Raw genomic sequence first — 18211 nt, 5'->3', positions numbered from 1 at the left:
ACACATTCCCCACTATCATGTACATGATAACGTTGTACCCAGATTCACCACAAGTGGGAAGTGAAAGACAATATCCAACTGCAACGTTCCCTCGGGGCAATTAAAAAAAATTGAGGTAAAGAATCTTTTATGCATTTGGATAGTTGTATATTACTGAGGGAAAGTGTGTCATTCATCATATTTGTCTGGCATTCACTAGTGAAGACTTATTTTTGCTAAAAGCAGTTGTGACATTTCCTTAAAACTTCTAAATATTGAGCAAAACACATGGTCAATTTCAGCATATGTGCTATTTAATGAAACTCAAGAGTGGTTTTTCCAGTGTATTTTATATTATTTATGCTTGAAATGAAAAAAAGCCACTATGAAATTGTGTTGGCATCGAGGCAAATCCAAATTAATGAAACAGCAATGGCAGCAGAATGATGTGAAGCAATGAGCCAAAGAATGTTTGCATACATGGTCTGCATCGTGAAAAGTGCTGCAGGACTTCCTTTCACTTCCTTCCCCCACAGGCATGAGTTTAGCAGTTCAACAGTGTGCCAAAATAAGCACTGAATTGTTCTTCCTTTTTAAGTATTACCAGGGATACTTCAAATGAACTTTGGGGACTTCTGCATAATTAATTCACACACTTTGTTGCATTTAATACAGACAGGCCACTACATGTAAGTGAATTAATCCAAACATCAGAAAAACACAAAGTTAATCCCTCATGTTAAAAATCTACCAATACATCACGCAAAACCCTGACCTTTGAATATTTAAAAAATAAATTCTATTAGATAATACATAATAATAGATTATTGCAGCAAAAGCTAACAGAGTATAAATGTATCTCTTAAAGGGTTTTGAATGCCAAGCTTTTTTTTTAATAGATTCGACCCACAAAATATATAGTATGTTTTCCGGAGACTTGTCAAGATCACAAAACTTACATACAAAACTTGCATATATTCTAGCCTGCTCATCATATATAAAGGCAAAGCAGGATGGAAGTGGGAGAGGAATCAACCCGGATGACGGCAGGCAGGCAGGCAGGCAGGCAGGCAGGCAGGCAGGCAGGCAGGCAGGCAGGCAGGCAGGCAGGCAGGCAGGCAGGCAGGCAGGCAGGCAGGCAGGCAGGCAGGCAGGCAGGCAGGCAGGCAGGCAGGCAGCAGGCAGGCAGGCAGGCAGGCAGGCAGGCAGGCAGGCAGGCAGGCAGGCAGGCAGATGGAAGGAAGGAAGGAAGGATCAAAGAGAGGCATCAAACACAGGTGTCACCCTGTCTGAAAAACCCAAAAAACCTTCAGTCAGGAGTCCAAACAGGGTTTCCAGAGCCCCTCAGCAACACCACAGCAGCAATGTACGGATCCACCTAAAAGGTGAATGTGTGAATACTTTTCAAAAGGCCAGTCACCGTGTTACAGCACCTCTCCATGTCAGGAAAAATAGCTGAACCTGGATTTCAGTTTTAGGGACTGTGATGGATGAAGAGACAAGTCTTTCTGCTGAGAGAACCTGCTCGTAGTCTGGTGGAATAACTGTGCATCTGAACTGTTGCTATGGTGGCCAAGTTGTTTTACTGCCCGGTCCAGTTTTCAGCTCACACAACAGCTTTTATGAAAGTAAATACAACTTCTACTTCACAAGTCGGCATGTTGCTCATCTACAGAGTCCAAGTTTACCTTTAATATGCTTTTGCCAGAAGACATTACCCAAAACAAGCACATTCCCATGTCTGTGCATACAAACAGTCTGGCTCATTTCCCCTTCGCTGGTATCTCATCTGTAGATCCCTATTAGGCATCAGTTCATTAAATGACCAGTATCTCTGTCTCTCATTTGGTAAACAGTGTGAGCTGCTCAGGAAATGCTGGAGGAGATCGTTGTGCTGCAGGATCAAGATCGCGAGTCGGCCGGACATGCTCAGTCACGACAGGTCAAAGTGGGATTTCCACTCCTGATTGGAGATGCACAAAAACACAAACAAAACTTTGTTTGGGTCTGGATTTTTTCCTTGATTAGAAACCTGCAACATTTGCAGTTATTGGGAAAGAAGATGGTAACATACCAGTGAGTGGAACCCGATTCACCCGTCCTGTCACAACCAACTAAACGTTGCTGCATAAAACACTATTAGTGTGTTTGATAGATGGCTACAGCAGCATTGTAGTCATGGGCACATGGTGTGTTAAAAATGCAAGTCAAATCCAATTGGTCCCCATGTAGAATGCAATTTAGTAGAACTAGCTGAGCAATTGAAAGAAGCAAATTAGAACTGTTAGTTTCTCAGAGATAATTGGGCCATTTGGGGAGAAAAGGCCACATTTCCCTGCCATGAAGTCAAATCGAATATGTGAGTGATTGTAGAAAAGCAATTATAAATGATTGCTACAAATTAGTTGCAATTCTGTGCTATGATTAAAGAAAAGATGTTGCTCACTTCCTGTCAAGCAAAATCACAGTGCATTTGCACCAAAATTAAAAAACAATACACATTTAACCCTGATTGGTAAGCTAACCCAAGCAATAAAACCTTTTCAGCAACAGGGACAATAATATAAGAGCAATAGTAATTATAAAAAATCATACTAGAATTGCTGTTTCTGTTGGAATTTATCAATGAAAATAGTTTGCAATATAGACTCTGACAGAAAAAGGATCCCAATTATTATAATGCCACTGCAGGGTTGCTTTACTCGAATTTTCTATAAATAACTGATAGAGAAATCTTAATGAACGACAGCTGACAAATGAGAGGCGGGAGCCCATTAAGATTAGCACAGTGTCTTATTTCAGTTTGAGCTCCATATAAAATGAGATAGGCAGAGAGCAGACAGAAGACAAACAGGATTTTCCTTTTTATTTGTCTATCATCAGTATCAGTGATATGGGGCTTTGTGATTTGGGATTTCTTTTGTGCCCCTGGCTGTATCGCTGTGACGCAGCACTGACGTCAGTTTGCCGAGAGATCAATAACAATTGAATGAAATAATCCACATGAACAACACGATTCCAGACAGGCACAAATGACAGTGATGTTAGCAGTCACGCCATTCACATCTGAACTTTGATTAATATCCATTATCTGTTAGCTTCCACAACTGCAGCTGTGTTAATTAGTATGAAAATATATAATTTGTTTTGTTTGTGACATGTTCAATTGCAAAATGCAGTTCTAATATTAATATATCGTATAAATGTTGAGTGTTATGACTTATGTAATGCTGCCTTTTACTTTGTTGTGCAATTCCTGTTGCTTCACTTAGAGTGGACTACTTAGTGGATTACTTTATGGCTCAATAACACATGTGGTCGTAACATTTACGAGCTGTTGAATTATCATTTAATACAAAATTAATCTGACCTTATTAGGTTCTCATCGTGGTCTTGCCTCATACATTCATGGTTGGATTTTTAGGGGGAAACTGATCTGCACTGCATGAATTTGTGTTTTTAACTATGATGTATGTCGCTGTCGGCAGGGAGAAAAGCGCTGACGTGGCAGAATCCAGATCCTCCGTCCCCCTGCAGAGCGGCACATAAATCACCTGTCAAAGGAAATGCTCTAATACATTTTAAGCTGACAGAATGATGGAGTGACAAATGAGCACATTTACATGAGATGTGTGAAATGAGCAGAGGAACATGTTCACAGAATGTGGCACGCATGAGATGAAATATTTTGGTCTGCAGTGTGTTTTCTCTGGAGTCCAAAATGTGATAAAGCACATTTTGGGTTCATATTTGCTTTTTTAACTTCAAGCTGGTTTGGAGATGTACCTCCACACTCAAACACAGGCAGAAACACACACAGGCTGCTCAGACCCTTGGGAGAGAGGGCTCAGCAGACATGGTGGTGCCACAGTCACTGCTCTCCCGGAGGAGCCAGGGGACTTATCGATCTATGGAGGACACGCTCTGTGTGCGGTATGTCACCGCCATGATTAACATATCTGAGAAAACAGTCAAACAGAAAAAAAGTTTCCCTCCCTCTTTTCAGCAAGCTCTGACTCAGTTGTGCTTGGTCAGGTTATGGGAAAATTGCCTTTTTATATAACTTTCTCTTATGATAGACATTCCCATGGATGGACTTGTGCACGTCAGACCAATGCTTGGCGTTTTTTCCCCCCAAGGTTTCAAAAGGGTTTTGACAGGATATGATAGTTTATTACACATCAAAACAACTAAAACACAATTAACATAGAATTTAACATATTTTAGGCTACTTCAGACACTCGCGTGAAGCCCATGAAAGCCTATGAAAGCCCATGGAGGCTCGGTCTAGTGAGAGCTGGATGGTTGATAAACATGGTGGTATGAAAATAATTGTATGGGGCTCTTTGAGGCCTTGGATAGAGGACTGCTTTCTTTCCATGGGAAGATGAAAAAATAAGATCAGGCTGACATTCGGAGTGAAGCAGAGAAATCTGCTGACAAACTACATTTGTGCCACAGCAGGAAGACAGAAGCAAACATGCCAGTTACTCCGACATGGCTGTAAGGTGCGGCCGCCTTTTGCTACCTTCAGTGTAGCCAGAAATAAGTATTTTTGGGAAGCAAAGTGATTTGCAGTGTTACCTGTGGTTGCATGTATGCAGTAAATCCTATTTATTTAAAAGAAAAACTGTTTCATAAACTTTTTATAAGAAAATCTTCTTCATGTGTGGTGCCTCCAAAGACCATTTCCTTTTTTCTGAGCCACCACAGGGACTATATTTCAGTATAAATGTAACCGATGCGACAGCGGGACTCTTCTGTCACTGAAACCTATGTTCTTAGTCCCTATAATGTTCTACATCTTTAACGAACTACGTGCGGGTGCTCTGATGTCTACATACTGTATAAGGCTCGAAGGAAACTTCTACAAGGACATCATCTTTAAAAGACAGGCCAGTATGTTAGTGCACCTCACTGACAACTGCTTTATGTCACCGTTATGCATCCACACATCTGCAAGCAGGAGCCCTGCTAAACAAAACCAGAGAGCAGCAAGAGAAGACGTCTAAAAATTCAGCAGCCAACCTCTGTTATATAACAGATGTTCCACAATGCCATTTAAATCACATGTCATAATATTTATATCGCTAGTATGACCTTTTTCTGCACCCTCGTCGCATGAAGACAACCAGATCTGTTTTTAAAATGTATGACATCTATTTAAGGTTTTTAGAATTATACAGATGATTTTTGTCTTTGAAAGGTGGCTTATAAAATAGATTCCAGCTTCGAGCCAGACATTAAGTCATTTTTACGAGCTCCGGGTGTCTTTTTTTGCTTTTCCTTCGACTACATGAACTCTGAGGTGAAATGAAAACACCAAGGGGTTATGTGCAGAATGATTGTTTTTTAGGCTTATCTGCAGAATGATTGTTTTTTAGGTAATCAAACAAAAAGAGAATAAAACATCCTACTGTCAGTGTTTATGCATCATCATTGTCATCATCAAAATTTGTAGTGCAGCTCCTTCCGAATGGTTTCACAACATAGGATATCATCAATAAAGACGCAACACAGGAGACATTAAATGCAACATGTTCATAATTTATTTCAAATACAAATCTCACAGCACATACACTTGCTTTTTTTGTTTTATAAATACCACAGGACAACACGTGTGTTAACAAGTTTCACAAAAACTACTCACTGACATTTATAGTAAACAATTGCACAAGCGACATCTTCTTCATCACTCGGACGACAAAGAGACGCTTGCATGTAACATGTCGCCTATTCATACCGCAGGTAAATCTGACGTTTTACTTTTTAAATGTAGGATTTACATTTACAAACACCAATTAACATCCAAAGCCTGTCTGTGCTGTTGTTGTGCAACACTCCATCCATCCGTCTTCACCACTTCCTCGTGAAATTTACACAGCCACTCCAACAAGAAGCGGAATTGCCAACAAAAAGAGAAGGAAAAACCCTCTCATCATTGATTATTTTTACTGGAGATAATAGACGTGACCAAAAAAAACCTACATCCGTATTATGAAAGTGTCCTTATGGAGGAAAATTGTACTGAAATGGTAACATGTGAATTAATGTGGAAATTCTTCTGTAAGACTTCACGGGCCACAAAAATGCTAAATATATGTCAGTGGGTAGGACTGACGGTTCTGTATATTGACTTCACGGGTCTGAGCTGACAGCGGTACCTGGAATGTTTTCTGTTTCGGACCCTTATTCCATCCTCAGACCTTTTTCAACAGAACTACCTTATACTGTATATACAAGACAGCTGAGGATGAACCAATAACTGAGACGATTGAGGTGTGAGGAGACATTGCTGCCAGGAGGGAGCAGTGTGGATATACAGCTCACAACCTCCTCCACCACAATACCACATTATTACATCAGGCATGCAAAAAACCTCACTTGGAAAGTGCTTATAAAAATGTCAGATGTGTAACAAACCTTTAAAGTAAAAAACAGCATTCATCCTAACATATTAATAGTGAATGGACGCAGAGCGCTCGTCTTGTATTTTTAATGCTGGAGTGGAAATAAATATCCCTGGAGAACATTTTCTTGACATTCAACCTTCACATTTACTCTTCTGTAAATCCAGGAAAAAGAAAAACAGAGAACAGGATCAACACAACTTGGAAAGCTTGTTTTTTTCACATGACAAACACTGGCGTATGATAACAGCGGGGTTACGGCAGTTCCTAAGGTCACTGACAACAGTGATCAAACCTAACGATACAGTACATATGAGGTTCCTCTGCAGGACCAAGGTTCACAGTCTGGACAGTGTCAGCTGACCTGAGGCTTCGCTCTTTACACTAAAACACAGGTCACCAATACAGAAGCCATCCTGGTTTTAGTTCCTAGTGTTTGATGAGGGACTCACAACCTTCAAATCCATCATGCTCAAATGTGAAAGTGCAAAAATAAGGTTGGAAATCGCTATAAAAACTCAACTGATTAGGGAGATTCATATTTCAGCTCGACTTTTTGGTTCTCGCCACATGTACAATTTTAATAGGACCTGATCGATTTTTCAGTGGGTTTTTGGGAGCAATTTAAGCGGACCCTCCAGCTAAACAGCGGAGATGATGGATTTACATGTGTTTATTGGGCTGGGCTAGACTGGGTTTCCTGAGGAATGCACAACAAGAGGCGACCAAAGCAGACGGACTGACAGGAGCGTGACAGAGGAGGGACTGTTAAGGGCGAGTCTCTTATCCAAATCGACTGCATTTATAACGATGTGTTTACAGTGAGGGGACATGTCGGGGAGCCACGGTGAAGGTGCACAGGACTGATTTCTCATCACCACATCCCCTCTCCAGAACGTTCTAGTCATCTGTCTTGGTTCTGTGTTTAATATTGCAGGTGCCTTGTAAACTTATAGAATAGGCTTCTCCACTTTCACTGGATGTATATTCACACAGGAATCATGTGTGACGAGCAAATTTGGTTTGTGCAGCAATTTATAAAAATAAAAAACAACTGTTGCTGCTGCTGCTACATAGTAGTGACGGTTCGCTATACGAGTTACATAATCATGCGCCAAAGTGAGTTCATTTGTTGCACAAACACGGGTGGTAGTTTACGCAGCATCACAGCGTTGAGTTTAAACATATCCTAATAAAGACCTGCATTGCATTAGTAGTAATGATGCTTACGTTGCACACTTTTCAAGGCGGCTAATAAAATGTGCAAGTGTACAAACTGGCAGTTTTAAGCCTATAACTGACACAGGATGGCCCCAGGCATTTCTCAGCTCAAAACAGTGACATGCAGATAACTTCTTATCTGCTGCGTTATCTGCTGAGACCAGGACCTCTCGTGCAGCGGGTCATAAAACTGAGCAGAGCTCAGCAACGGGAGAAGTTTGGTTTGTATCACACCAGGTGAGCCATCCACACTCAAAAAACCCTAAAAAAATGGCAACCAAAAGGGAGCTGAATTATAATTTTGTATGATTTGGAATGCATTTTAAAAGAAAAAAAAAGACACAAAAGCAGGAAAAGAGGCACCTGACTTGATCCTCTACACACTAGTGTTTTCTGGTTGTGAGAGTTTTGCTTGAAAGTTTTGAGCGGGATAAACAGCAGTGCACAGTCATTTAAATAAACAGTGGAGACACCAACATAGCTCATGTGGACGATTGTTCTTTGATAGTCAAAAAGCACATTTATGAAAAGGCAATGAGGTAGATAGAAATTAAGCTTGATAAACATAACAAATGTAGCTACATAATTAATTCACTGTGCTAAAAAATAAGAGGAATACTTTCCTCAGCTCTAATTTTGTAGTAATTTTTTGAGTAGTCGCACCCAGTCCCGCAACTGATCCTACTTTCATTTAAAACAACAAAAAAAGTTTATATCACTGTAAACATGTGTGGAACAGCCTTTTTTTTTTTTTTTTTTTACAACACAGTCGTTACAGTTGTCAGGCCTTTGTTGCAATTCCCATTGGGGTCCACTGTCTTGTCTATCACAGTGCAGACCTCCATCCCCTTTCCAAGACAGCTCTCATTAGCTTCACTGTCTTCTAGGCTGACTTTACTCCTCCCTTGCTGTTCGCTCTGCCAACTGTGCCTGCTGTAGATGTATCCGTTCACGGGTCCAGGGTTGGTCAGACGATTCCTCTTCATGCAGAGGATTTCCTTGAAGGCGTACCTGAACTCGGGGCTCCGGCAGTAAATGAGGGGGTTGAAGGCAGAGTTAGCGTAACCTATCCAGTTGAGTATCCTGAAGGCAAGATCATTGTGCTGCTCCTTCCATATGGCCACCACCACGTTGAGCAAGAAGAAGGGCAGCCAACAAAGAGTGAAGATCCCCATGATGATGCCCAGAGTCTTTAGCGCCTTGTGCTCCCTTAGACAAAATTTGGCCTTCTTTTGGCTACGAGTGCTGTTGGCGTCCAGAGATCTGAGGTTGCTGTCATCGTTATTGTGGAACCGTCCGACGCTTTGGTCGATCTTCTTCAACTGCTGCTTGGCCTCTTGGAAAACACGGCTGTAGACAAAAACCATGATGACCAAAGGGATGTAGAAGGAGATGATGGAGGAGGTGATGGCGTAGGCCATGTTGGTGTAGAACTCGCAGCAGCTGCTGTCCTCGATGCATCTCTTGGCTTCCTCATCATCTGATATCCACCACTTCATGTGGATGGGCAGGAACGATATCAAAGCAGCGATCACCCACACCAGCACGACCACAATGCGAGCTCGGCACTTGGTCAGCATGGACTGATAGCGGAAGGGAGAAGTAATGGCCAAGTAACGGTCTATAGCAATCACGCACAGTGTCTCGATGCTTGCGGTCACACAGAGCACGTCGGTCGCCGTCCAGAACTCACACCAGAAACTACCAAAGTGCCAAGTCTTAAATATGATGTAACAGGCACCAAAGGGAATCACAATGAGACCCATGACCAGGTCGGCACAAGCCAGGGATGTGATGAAACAGTTGGTGACATTTTGGAGACGCTGAAAGCGGGCAATCGCCGTGATGACGAGGATGTTGCCGAAGACGATGCACAAAACCAAGAAGGACATGACCATGCCCAGCAGGATCATCGTTACCTCACTGTAGCCCTCCTCTTGCTTGGTCGGGTCTGATGTGGGGATCTTCTCTGTGCTTGCATTGAGGTACCCTGTGGGGGCTGTACTTCCCATCTGAAGGCACCAAACATGGAGAACACATGAAACAGCACTTAAAAACAGAAATGAACACACAGCAATAAGCTATCAGACTATAGGTCTAACAGACAGAGGAATGTATGATGAAAGCATTAGGATATTTGCTTTCGTTGAAAAGGGGAAGCACATTTAACCCCTGTTCAGGCTTCAAAAAGTACAGCACAACACCTTTTAGAAGACAAACAAAAAAATTAAGTATAGCACAAACCTCCACAGGTGGCTGTCTCGTGTCCTGGCTCCCATACAAATCAAAAATGTGTTTGTTGTTGCTTTTATTATTTCTTTTTAGGTATTTCCTGCAAAGAAGTCACCGCGGCAAGTCCTTTTTTTCTACTCTCTGTTGTTCTGTCTCACTCACTTGAGCTCTGTTTTCTCCTAATGTGTCTCCCAGGCTATTTGTAAGAGCCCTTATACCGTGCAGTGATGACATCATGGTCAGTGCTCAGCCAATCAGCTTCAGAGAATTTAAACTCACCGTCCCTGCAACACAGCTGCATAAGACTAAAGCTGCAAAAATCAGAGGGAGAGAAAAAAAGGTATCAGTTGGAAGTTTAGCACATGAAAAAAAGGAATTAATTCTTTTGAAAGACTTTTAAATGCATCCACCCTTTTTTGCAAACTTATGTGACATTTATTCTGTGATTAAGTAGCTTTGTTTTAGCTCTTCTCAGACCTTTGTGCATTAAAAAATGGCAACCAAAGACTATCAGTTAAGTGCAACATTTATGTAATGTTACAATTATAAAAAAAATAAAATAAAATAGTGCCATGATCTACTGTATTAATGGATCCAATTTCTTTTTTTATCTCAACATTAACAGCTATGCTCACATGGAGCTCTGCACAGTCAAAGAAGGGGAATTTATGACCTAAAGTGGGGTAGAGAGGTTTTTATCTCTGCTCTGGCTTGTGACTCAGCCTTGGCTGTAATGACACAGCAGAACACCGTAACACTTAGAGACCGATATCCTGGGTCAAGTAAAGGAAAGTTTCCTTTAAATCAAAAGTTAATTGTTTTTAAAGGAAGAGGAAGCATGTTTTAGATACAGAGAAGTCCTTCAGAAGGGGGACAAATAAAGGTATTTAGTGAATCTGTGCTTTAAAGTTACACGAAGATGCATTGAAGGTCTGTGTTGCATGTTTTTTTAAAAATTATTATTATTATTATATTATTATTATTATATTATTATTATTATTATTATTATTATATTATTATTATTATTATTATTATTCAGTGTGTAATGCTTATTTACATATTTGTCCCATGTGCTAGCACCAGTGTTTGGACAAACCAATCCAAGATTTAATCTCTTGTCTCAATTAGCTGAGATTACTGCAACAAAAAGGATCAATGTTCTCTCACACATCTGTCTTCAATAGCAAAAAAACAGCATGTCAATAACTGGAGGAAGTTTGCTTTGGGGGGTTTTGAGACAGTCATAGGGCCATTCAGTTGAAGTACACGCAGCAAGAGGTCACACGGTTGGTGCATAAGATCAGTATTGCAGTGAGGTTCAAATTATAATCATGCTGTTTTTTGGTTTTGCCATTTTTATTTTATTTGTTCATTTATTCACATTTTGTGTTTCGAAAAAATGTGTGTTTAAATTTACCAAGGGAGGCAGTGAGTGATGACATGTTCATGCAGCCCTGACTCAATGACACTACGACCAATGCAGCGTATCCCTGCCAAGAAGCTTTTTTTTCATCGAAGTCCATGTTTCATCATCCACGTGCTGGCATCTTAGTGAATCTGCTAATGTGGATCCAAAAGAATAAGGATAAATAGAATGCGTTATTTCATTTTACCAGATGGTCTTTTAAAGTGATTGAACTCCTTATCATTAGTGTAAAATGTAATCTTGACATCCATGATTCCTGACTGAAGGTGTCACATGACGGTCTGGACCCAGTCAAACATGGTGTTCCATTGCAATGCTGGCAGTTTACTTGAACATGTACCGCCATGATCTCAGAATGAATGCAAATGTTTTGATGGCTTGACCTCTCTTGCAGCATTACCACTGGTTTGGAATTTGCACTTGTGAGCCAGCGGAATGTCAAAACCTTACGTACATATTGTACTGAGATTGAGATAACACATTTGTGCTCTCCAGGGAATTAATGTCAACACCGCACCTAAGCTGAACATGAGATCTGCTGAGGGCAGTTCCCAGTTGAATTGACTCATGAGACTCCCGTAGCCATGAGCTTTTGTACAAGACAAAGTTCTTCTGTTTAGTCTCACTGCAGATGAGCCACAGTGTTGTTTGCATACCCTTAAACTGTAGGGCAAACCCGGTTTTATTTTATTATTTAGTATGTAATGTATTAAAGACATATTAAAGAAAATAAGTAAATTTGGATTTTTCATTTACCTAAGAGAAGGACTTTGTGGACGAACCATTTACATACTGTATGTATCTATTTCCTATTGATTTACACACACATAGAAACCTGTACCGCATTTGTTTGTCTTCACACTTTAGCTTCTACTCCAACGACGCTGCAAGTGTAATTTTTGCTCATGACATTGTTTTGGAAAGTGGGAGATTGTATGTTCAATTAATCACGACTGGTTTCCTCACACTGTGGCATCTGTCTTCCTGTATCCTGTCACTCCCAGAGCAGAGCCAGTTCACATTCGCACTCATGACTCTACTTGAAACTTAATGCCGGTTCATCCAGAACTGTAATAATAACCATAAATCTCTCCCTATGCCCCATGATCTGTTAAATTCCAAGTCATCTTCTTTTTCCTGCCCTGTACAACACATTAGTTAAAACAATAATATATGAGAGATATCATTAGTTTCTTTCATATACATCTAAACAAGGTAAACATTGCATCCATGAAACCTAATTCAAGGAGGGGGGACAAGCCAAGGTGTCACCATGAACAAAATCCCAATATAATCCACATGGTGGCCAATCATGACATCAGTAAATGCTAACCAGTGTGACAAAAATTAACATCCAGGCTCAAATAGTTTGGGATCTAATAATTCTATAATATGACCTGTTTGTGTGGAAACAATCAAGGTAATGGACAAAATGCACATATTCAATAATATCCACACAGAAAAGTCGAAAACAGAGGCCTCACCCCTCATGTGCAATGCTAATGCACAAATGTGACCAATTTAGTGATTGAAGTTCATAAGTCTGATGTTATTTTAAATTAGAAAGAAAAAAGGATATTAAGCGGGGGCCTGAGGAAAGATCAAACTTGAGCTGCATGTGACTAACAGCTTCACAGAAGGGCTCCCTGGTTTAATACAGAAATCAAATAATTTTGTCAAAAATTGGCCTGAAAACATTAGCAGATGTGCTCCCGGTCGTGTTATTACATCCTGTGAGTGTTTCATAACTCAGCATTTTATCATGTCTGAGCAGAAGCAGCAACAACAATATTCACCCATGTGTTGTTCCCATTCCTAATCCATCCATGCACTGATTTAAGGATTAATTGTGTGGGCCAATCATACCCTTACTTTATTGAAAGGAACAATGACATCCCTCCTAAGAATGAATCTAATGCTTAAACCACTAATTGCTTCTAGGTTAAAGGCTCTCAGGGGACCGAGGGCGAGGTCCTCCCAAACCAAATGGATTCATGGCTGTCAAGGACCAAAAGTCCTTCCATGCCTGAGCCGCAGCACAACTACAGGAACTGAGTGTGTTTCTGTGGAATGGGAGTAGCTAATGTGTGGATCAGATAAACAGAAACATTAAGGCAACCTTGTTTCCCAGGAATAGATCAGGTCAAACAGTACATAAACTTGAGCAGTTGGTCCTGATCCAAGAGGAAGAGGTTGTAAAACACTTTATTGAATTATTCATCATCTCGGGTGTGGCCTGCTGACTGAGCTCATACACTGCACGCCAGATAAATTAATACCATTAGCCGGGGGTGGAATCTCTGTTTTTTGTGTACACATATAATGCCACACTAGAAACAACCATGCGTTATGCATCGGGTGGCTCTGCTTTAGTCAGTGAGGGACGGAAGACCCACCAACAGGTTCTTTTTTTGCATTTATGTTGTGGTTTAGTGGATTTAAACAGTCCCACTGAGTAAAGTAAATTAAGCTGTAAAATAAATAGAGCTATAAAGAAAGCACTTTCTGAAGCCATGTCGACACATTCCCTACCTTTGATCCCAGAGAAAAGACACGAATACTTCCTCAAGCATTTCGACTTTAAATTTGTGTTTGAATAAATTACAAGTTTCAGAGGAATTTAGCAATTCCCAGGAGGTGATTAGGGAACAGAGATAACTGAGGGGAAAAATTAGGCCTTTCTTCTGCTCCCTCCAGAGTGATGAATGGATAAGGCGTGGGCTGATTGCTTTCTCTTGACCACTTAAGGAAGCAACTCTGCACAACTGCAGGCCCACTCTGTCAGTTTTGAACCGGTGTTACAGTGATAAACTGCAGAGCACAAGGGGGAAACTTTAAAGCCAGATGAGAACCAGGTTTGTAGTGAGTATCTCTGGATTCAAATTGAACATATATCTTATGTGAAGGGTTAATGTTAGTGTTAATGAAAGTGTCAGTGAGTGACGCCATGACATGACATCTTTCAGATTTTTTCTGTAAAGGGAGTCTCTTGTTATGTTCAATTGATTTATGTTATACAAATGTGCAAGAATTATCCTGGTTTTGTCTCATATGTATAATGTATATGAGGAAAAACATCTAGTTGTAAAACAGAAAAGATTTAGGTTTGTTTTTTACTTTTGTAATGGATTCCTTTAACATTCTAAAATGTTACATTATATCTTCACTTTTAATCTTGATGAATCTCAATCTTTTTTTTTTTTGCTCCCAACAGCTCAACTGCGATCCAGTGGGTGCTCCCTCGCTCATGCTGACAAACTCCATTGCAGACGCTTGACCAGTACAACACGCACAGAGCTGACTCGGCTCAATGGTTCCCAATCTGGCCAGATGGCCAAACTTCAGGTTGGTGTGCAAATGATTTCTAGAAGAGTAGCACAGTCCACCAAAGCCAGGCGGGAAACACTAGAAGGTATTGTAGGTATTATTGCATGTACAACATTCCATACTGGCTTTAATAAATTGTACACGTTCATCTATAAGGTCTTTGTGTTGATTTGAAGCTGCTATTTACAGTTAGTGTCAAAAGCGATCTTTTTTTTCTGTATAAAAACTACATTTAAATGTTTTATATTATCTGCTCCTCATATGCAAATGCAGTCCAATAATTCCTTTTTCACCGAAGTCATTTCATCTGTCCCATGAATCAGAAACAGCTTTGTCCTCTGAAGAGTGAAACGAGTGGAACTAAAATTAATGTGCTTATCATCTGTGTAACGCATCAAATGAAATGGGAATACAGTCGCTGTCATAACGGATGGTTACATTCGGCATCTTGGATCTCTGACATTGTGAATATTGTCTCAAGCCTCAGTCCATTTTGATGCTACTTACTTCATCTGCATTTAAAGCCAAAATAAACTATTTATAGCCTATACAACTTCAAATTGGATTCCAGAGAAGTTAATCCTCCAAATGGGAGACATTAATTACTTTTTTTTTTTTTTTTAAATGGATTCCATGACAGCAAGTTCAACAGTTACATTTTAAGCGGTTGAATAATCAAACAAAATACTTGGCCGGTCATTCTTCTTTAAAAGAAGGTTGTAAATGAGAAACAAAAAATAAGAAGGACGAGCAGCTGAGACCTTAAAGCCTGACTCACACGTTAAACGGGGACAGATGAGCAGTATGTGCAGATGTCTGCACAATTGTAAAATTGTATCAATCGTGTCGTGGGGACACACATATGGAGGTGAATGTCCAGAGAAATCGTGTCACAGAGTCCTGGGAGGAAAACAAGGTTGATCAGTACCCATTACTGGCAATTTCGCCATTAGGCGACTGTTTCCACTCTGTCTTAACCATAATGAGGGCACTGCTGCCAGTGAGTCGCGCTCCATCCCTGCATTCTGATGAAAACAAATGGTAATGTTTATGCACAAATATTCTTTAAATGTTAGAGAACCGTGGAAGACAATCAAATAAATGTGTCGGCTTCTCTGTGGACACGTGCAACAAAGCCTTAGGTGATCCCAAACCTGAATCTTTGCCGTTAATGCATAATACCAATAGAATCTCACAACTTGCTCAGGGCGATGAGAGTTGCCAGAATAGAATACTAAAACATGGTCTCCTCTGGTATTGTTATGTCTAGGTTTTAGGTGAGGATTTTTGTTGTTTTATTTTGATTTTTGTGTGTGTGAGAGAGCTCTCTGAATGTCTGGCAATCCTTTTGTGCATTTCGTGAAAGACATCTGCCTGTAGAATCTGATGGCACAAACATACTCCCACTCTAAATGGAGCCAACTGTGAGCACAGTGGAAGATTGATTCCAGCTCGGGTCTTTCTACGTGGAGCCTGAACTTAAGGGTGACGTGAATATTATGTGTGTGCCCTGTGATGGACCAGGGAACTGTCCAGGGTGTAACCCTGTCTCTCACCCAGTGTCTGCTGGGAGACTCAAACACCTCCTGACCCTCATTTGCAGTCAGCAACAACAGCGCATGTACGGCAGTAAACTCTATAAAGTGCAACACAGCGATCTGCTGCTACCACTATTGTTGGGGCAGTGGAGGCTCAACACAAGTTTGACACAGGTTGATGCTAAATTTCGGCAATTATAAGTCATTATTGCACTAGTTAGGATATAATAGTATCTCTTTTTTTGTTTTGTTTTTTTCATTTCTTTATGAAACCATATTCCTGTTGAGAACAGGAGCAGTTTCATCTGCCTCTCATTTCCTTGCCAGGTAAAAGAGAAGCTCTTTGTATTCTCTCTCAGACACTATCAATCAATCTTTGACCCACTTTTGAAGATAAAAACAAACAGCAGCATGCAAACACGGAGGGACAAAGAGAGGGAAATGTGTCTGTAATATTTGAGAAAATTAGCAAATATGAGCCACAGAGAGAGGTTATAAAAGATGCCGCGTCACAGTCGCCCAGTAGATTAGGTCTGATTAGGCCTAAATCGAATCAAACCACGGTTTTGTAAGTATGGCGAAGGATTACAAATGGGTAAATCTTCCCGACTATATTCTGGCTGAACCCAGGTCAGCGGTGGTGCAAACTTTTTAAAGAGGCTAAATCAAAACAAGGAAGCTAAACCTCCAGTCATTGCTTAATGGAGAAAGACAGAAATGGAAGAACTTCATATCAATTCAGCGAAAATATTAATCATCAACATGTAATTTTAAACTATAACAAATAATATATAACTCATTAAATAATATATATAGTATATCTTCAAATATAAATCATATACAAACATGTTTTTGTTATTTGTCTTGCAGGTCGAGGAGGGGGTCACAGGTCATTCACAGGGCAAATATAAACACACGGAGGCAAAGTCAGAGGCAATGATACTTTTACTGCATTTAAAGAAAGCTGGTTTATTTTCTGCTAACCTGTTTTTACTCATCCATTTTATTGATTTTCTTAAAGGGCGGTGTAAGAAGCTTTCCTCAGCCACCACACGCGAGACTTGAAAATAGAGACTTCCCTCTCTTCCTCTAAAACACACTCGGGAAGTGATGATCGCTAATCTCATGCTGCTAAACTGTTTGAATGGAAGAGCTAATATAATTTTGCTTCACCCGTGTTTCTCGTTCCTCTTTTCCTCTGCCAAAAGACACACTGTTCAGCACTTATCTGATGCCACATGGAGGGGAAAAGAAAATTGAGGTTACATCACCGCTTAGGAACCATAAATGAGGTCAGTGACTTGCTGCTTTTGCTTGGCTTTTGCCAGTAACCCCATCTTTTGTTGAACATTGTAGATCCAGGGCTTGCATGGAACAATTTGTCATAAAAAATACAGGTCAGAGACATATTAGGACTACACACTGTCAAATAGACTGGACAATAATATAAATATTTGAAGTCTGACATTCACAATCTGTAGACTTGGAGCCAAACTAAACACCCCAACTCACTGTTAAGTTGCTGCTCTATAAAGAATAAATGATAGCATGCCAAAACAAAGCCATCATCACCAAAGAAAATCTATACTCCCATAAATTAAAGAGCAGAATTAACATAAGTAATAGAATGAGTTATTTATTTCAATTTATTTCTTATGTGCACGACTTGCTTATGTATCCAATTAAAATGAGTCACAAACATCATGATAAAATGCATTTAAATCCATGCAGTTGATTTAAGTACTTCACCCTGGAGCTCAGAGAGGTGTTGCTATGAGATGAGGAACTATGTTCAAAAACCTGATCACAAGAGTGTGACTTCCTTTAAGTCCAGGTTTAAATAGAAGGCAGTGTTCTTATAGCAGGCGACGCGTCATGTTTCTCAAGAGCTCTTAAAGGTGAAAGGAATGTGTGTGAAAAGCCTGGTGTTCAGCTCGTGCTCTAGTGCTTGTGTGCAGCTTCCGTCTCATCTATCTTCCAACTGGATGATTCTAATCTACAGCACTTTGGCATCTTCTGCTGCTTTTACTGAATGTAAAAATAACTTTACAAGGGCATGATTGATTTTTGTATGTATA

At 40.3% G+C, this 18211-nt stretch overlaps 1 protein-coding gene and 1 long non-coding RNA gene across 3 annotated transcripts; one reads left to right on the top strand and one right to left on the bottom strand.

The window, feature by feature from the left end:
- Window positions 1–5505: 5505 nt before the first annotated feature.
- On the bottom strand, window positions 5506–10034 carry adrb2a (adrenoceptor beta 2, surface a). The gene is made up of 2 exons (XM_057042822.1): window positions 9855–10034; window positions 5506–9622 (listed from the first exon to the last, which is right to left on the bottom strand). Exon 2 carries the CDS (start codon window positions 9620–9622, stop codon window positions 8369–8371), a length of 1254 nt encoding a protein of 417 aa, XP_056898802.1. The 5' UTR covers window positions 9855–10034; the 3' UTR covers window positions 5506–8368.
- Window positions 10035–10227: 193 nt separating this feature from the next.
- On the top strand, window positions 10228–17066 carry LOC130531082 (uncharacterized). Of its 2 annotated transcripts, none has more exons than XR_008952010.1 (3): window positions 10228–10725; window positions 14483–14613; window positions 17004–17066. It is a non-coding gene; the product is annotated as an uncharacterized LOC130531082 (long non-coding RNA). The 2 variants fall into 2 exon arrangements; XR_008952011.1 differs by lacking the exon at window positions 10228–10725 and adding an exon at window positions 13748–14123.
- Window positions 17067–18211: the final 1145 nt, after the last annotated feature.

Source organism: Takifugu flavidus, chromosome 9 (assembly GCF_003711565.1).
Source record: "Takifugu flavidus isolate HTHZ2018 chromosome 9, ASM371156v2, whole genome shotgun sequence".
In the NCBI taxonomy this organism is placed as follows: domain Eukaryota; kingdom Metazoa; phylum Chordata; class Actinopteri; order Tetraodontiformes; family Tetraodontidae; genus Takifugu; species Takifugu flavidus.
This window is presented reverse-complemented; position numbering and strand designations above follow the sequence as displayed.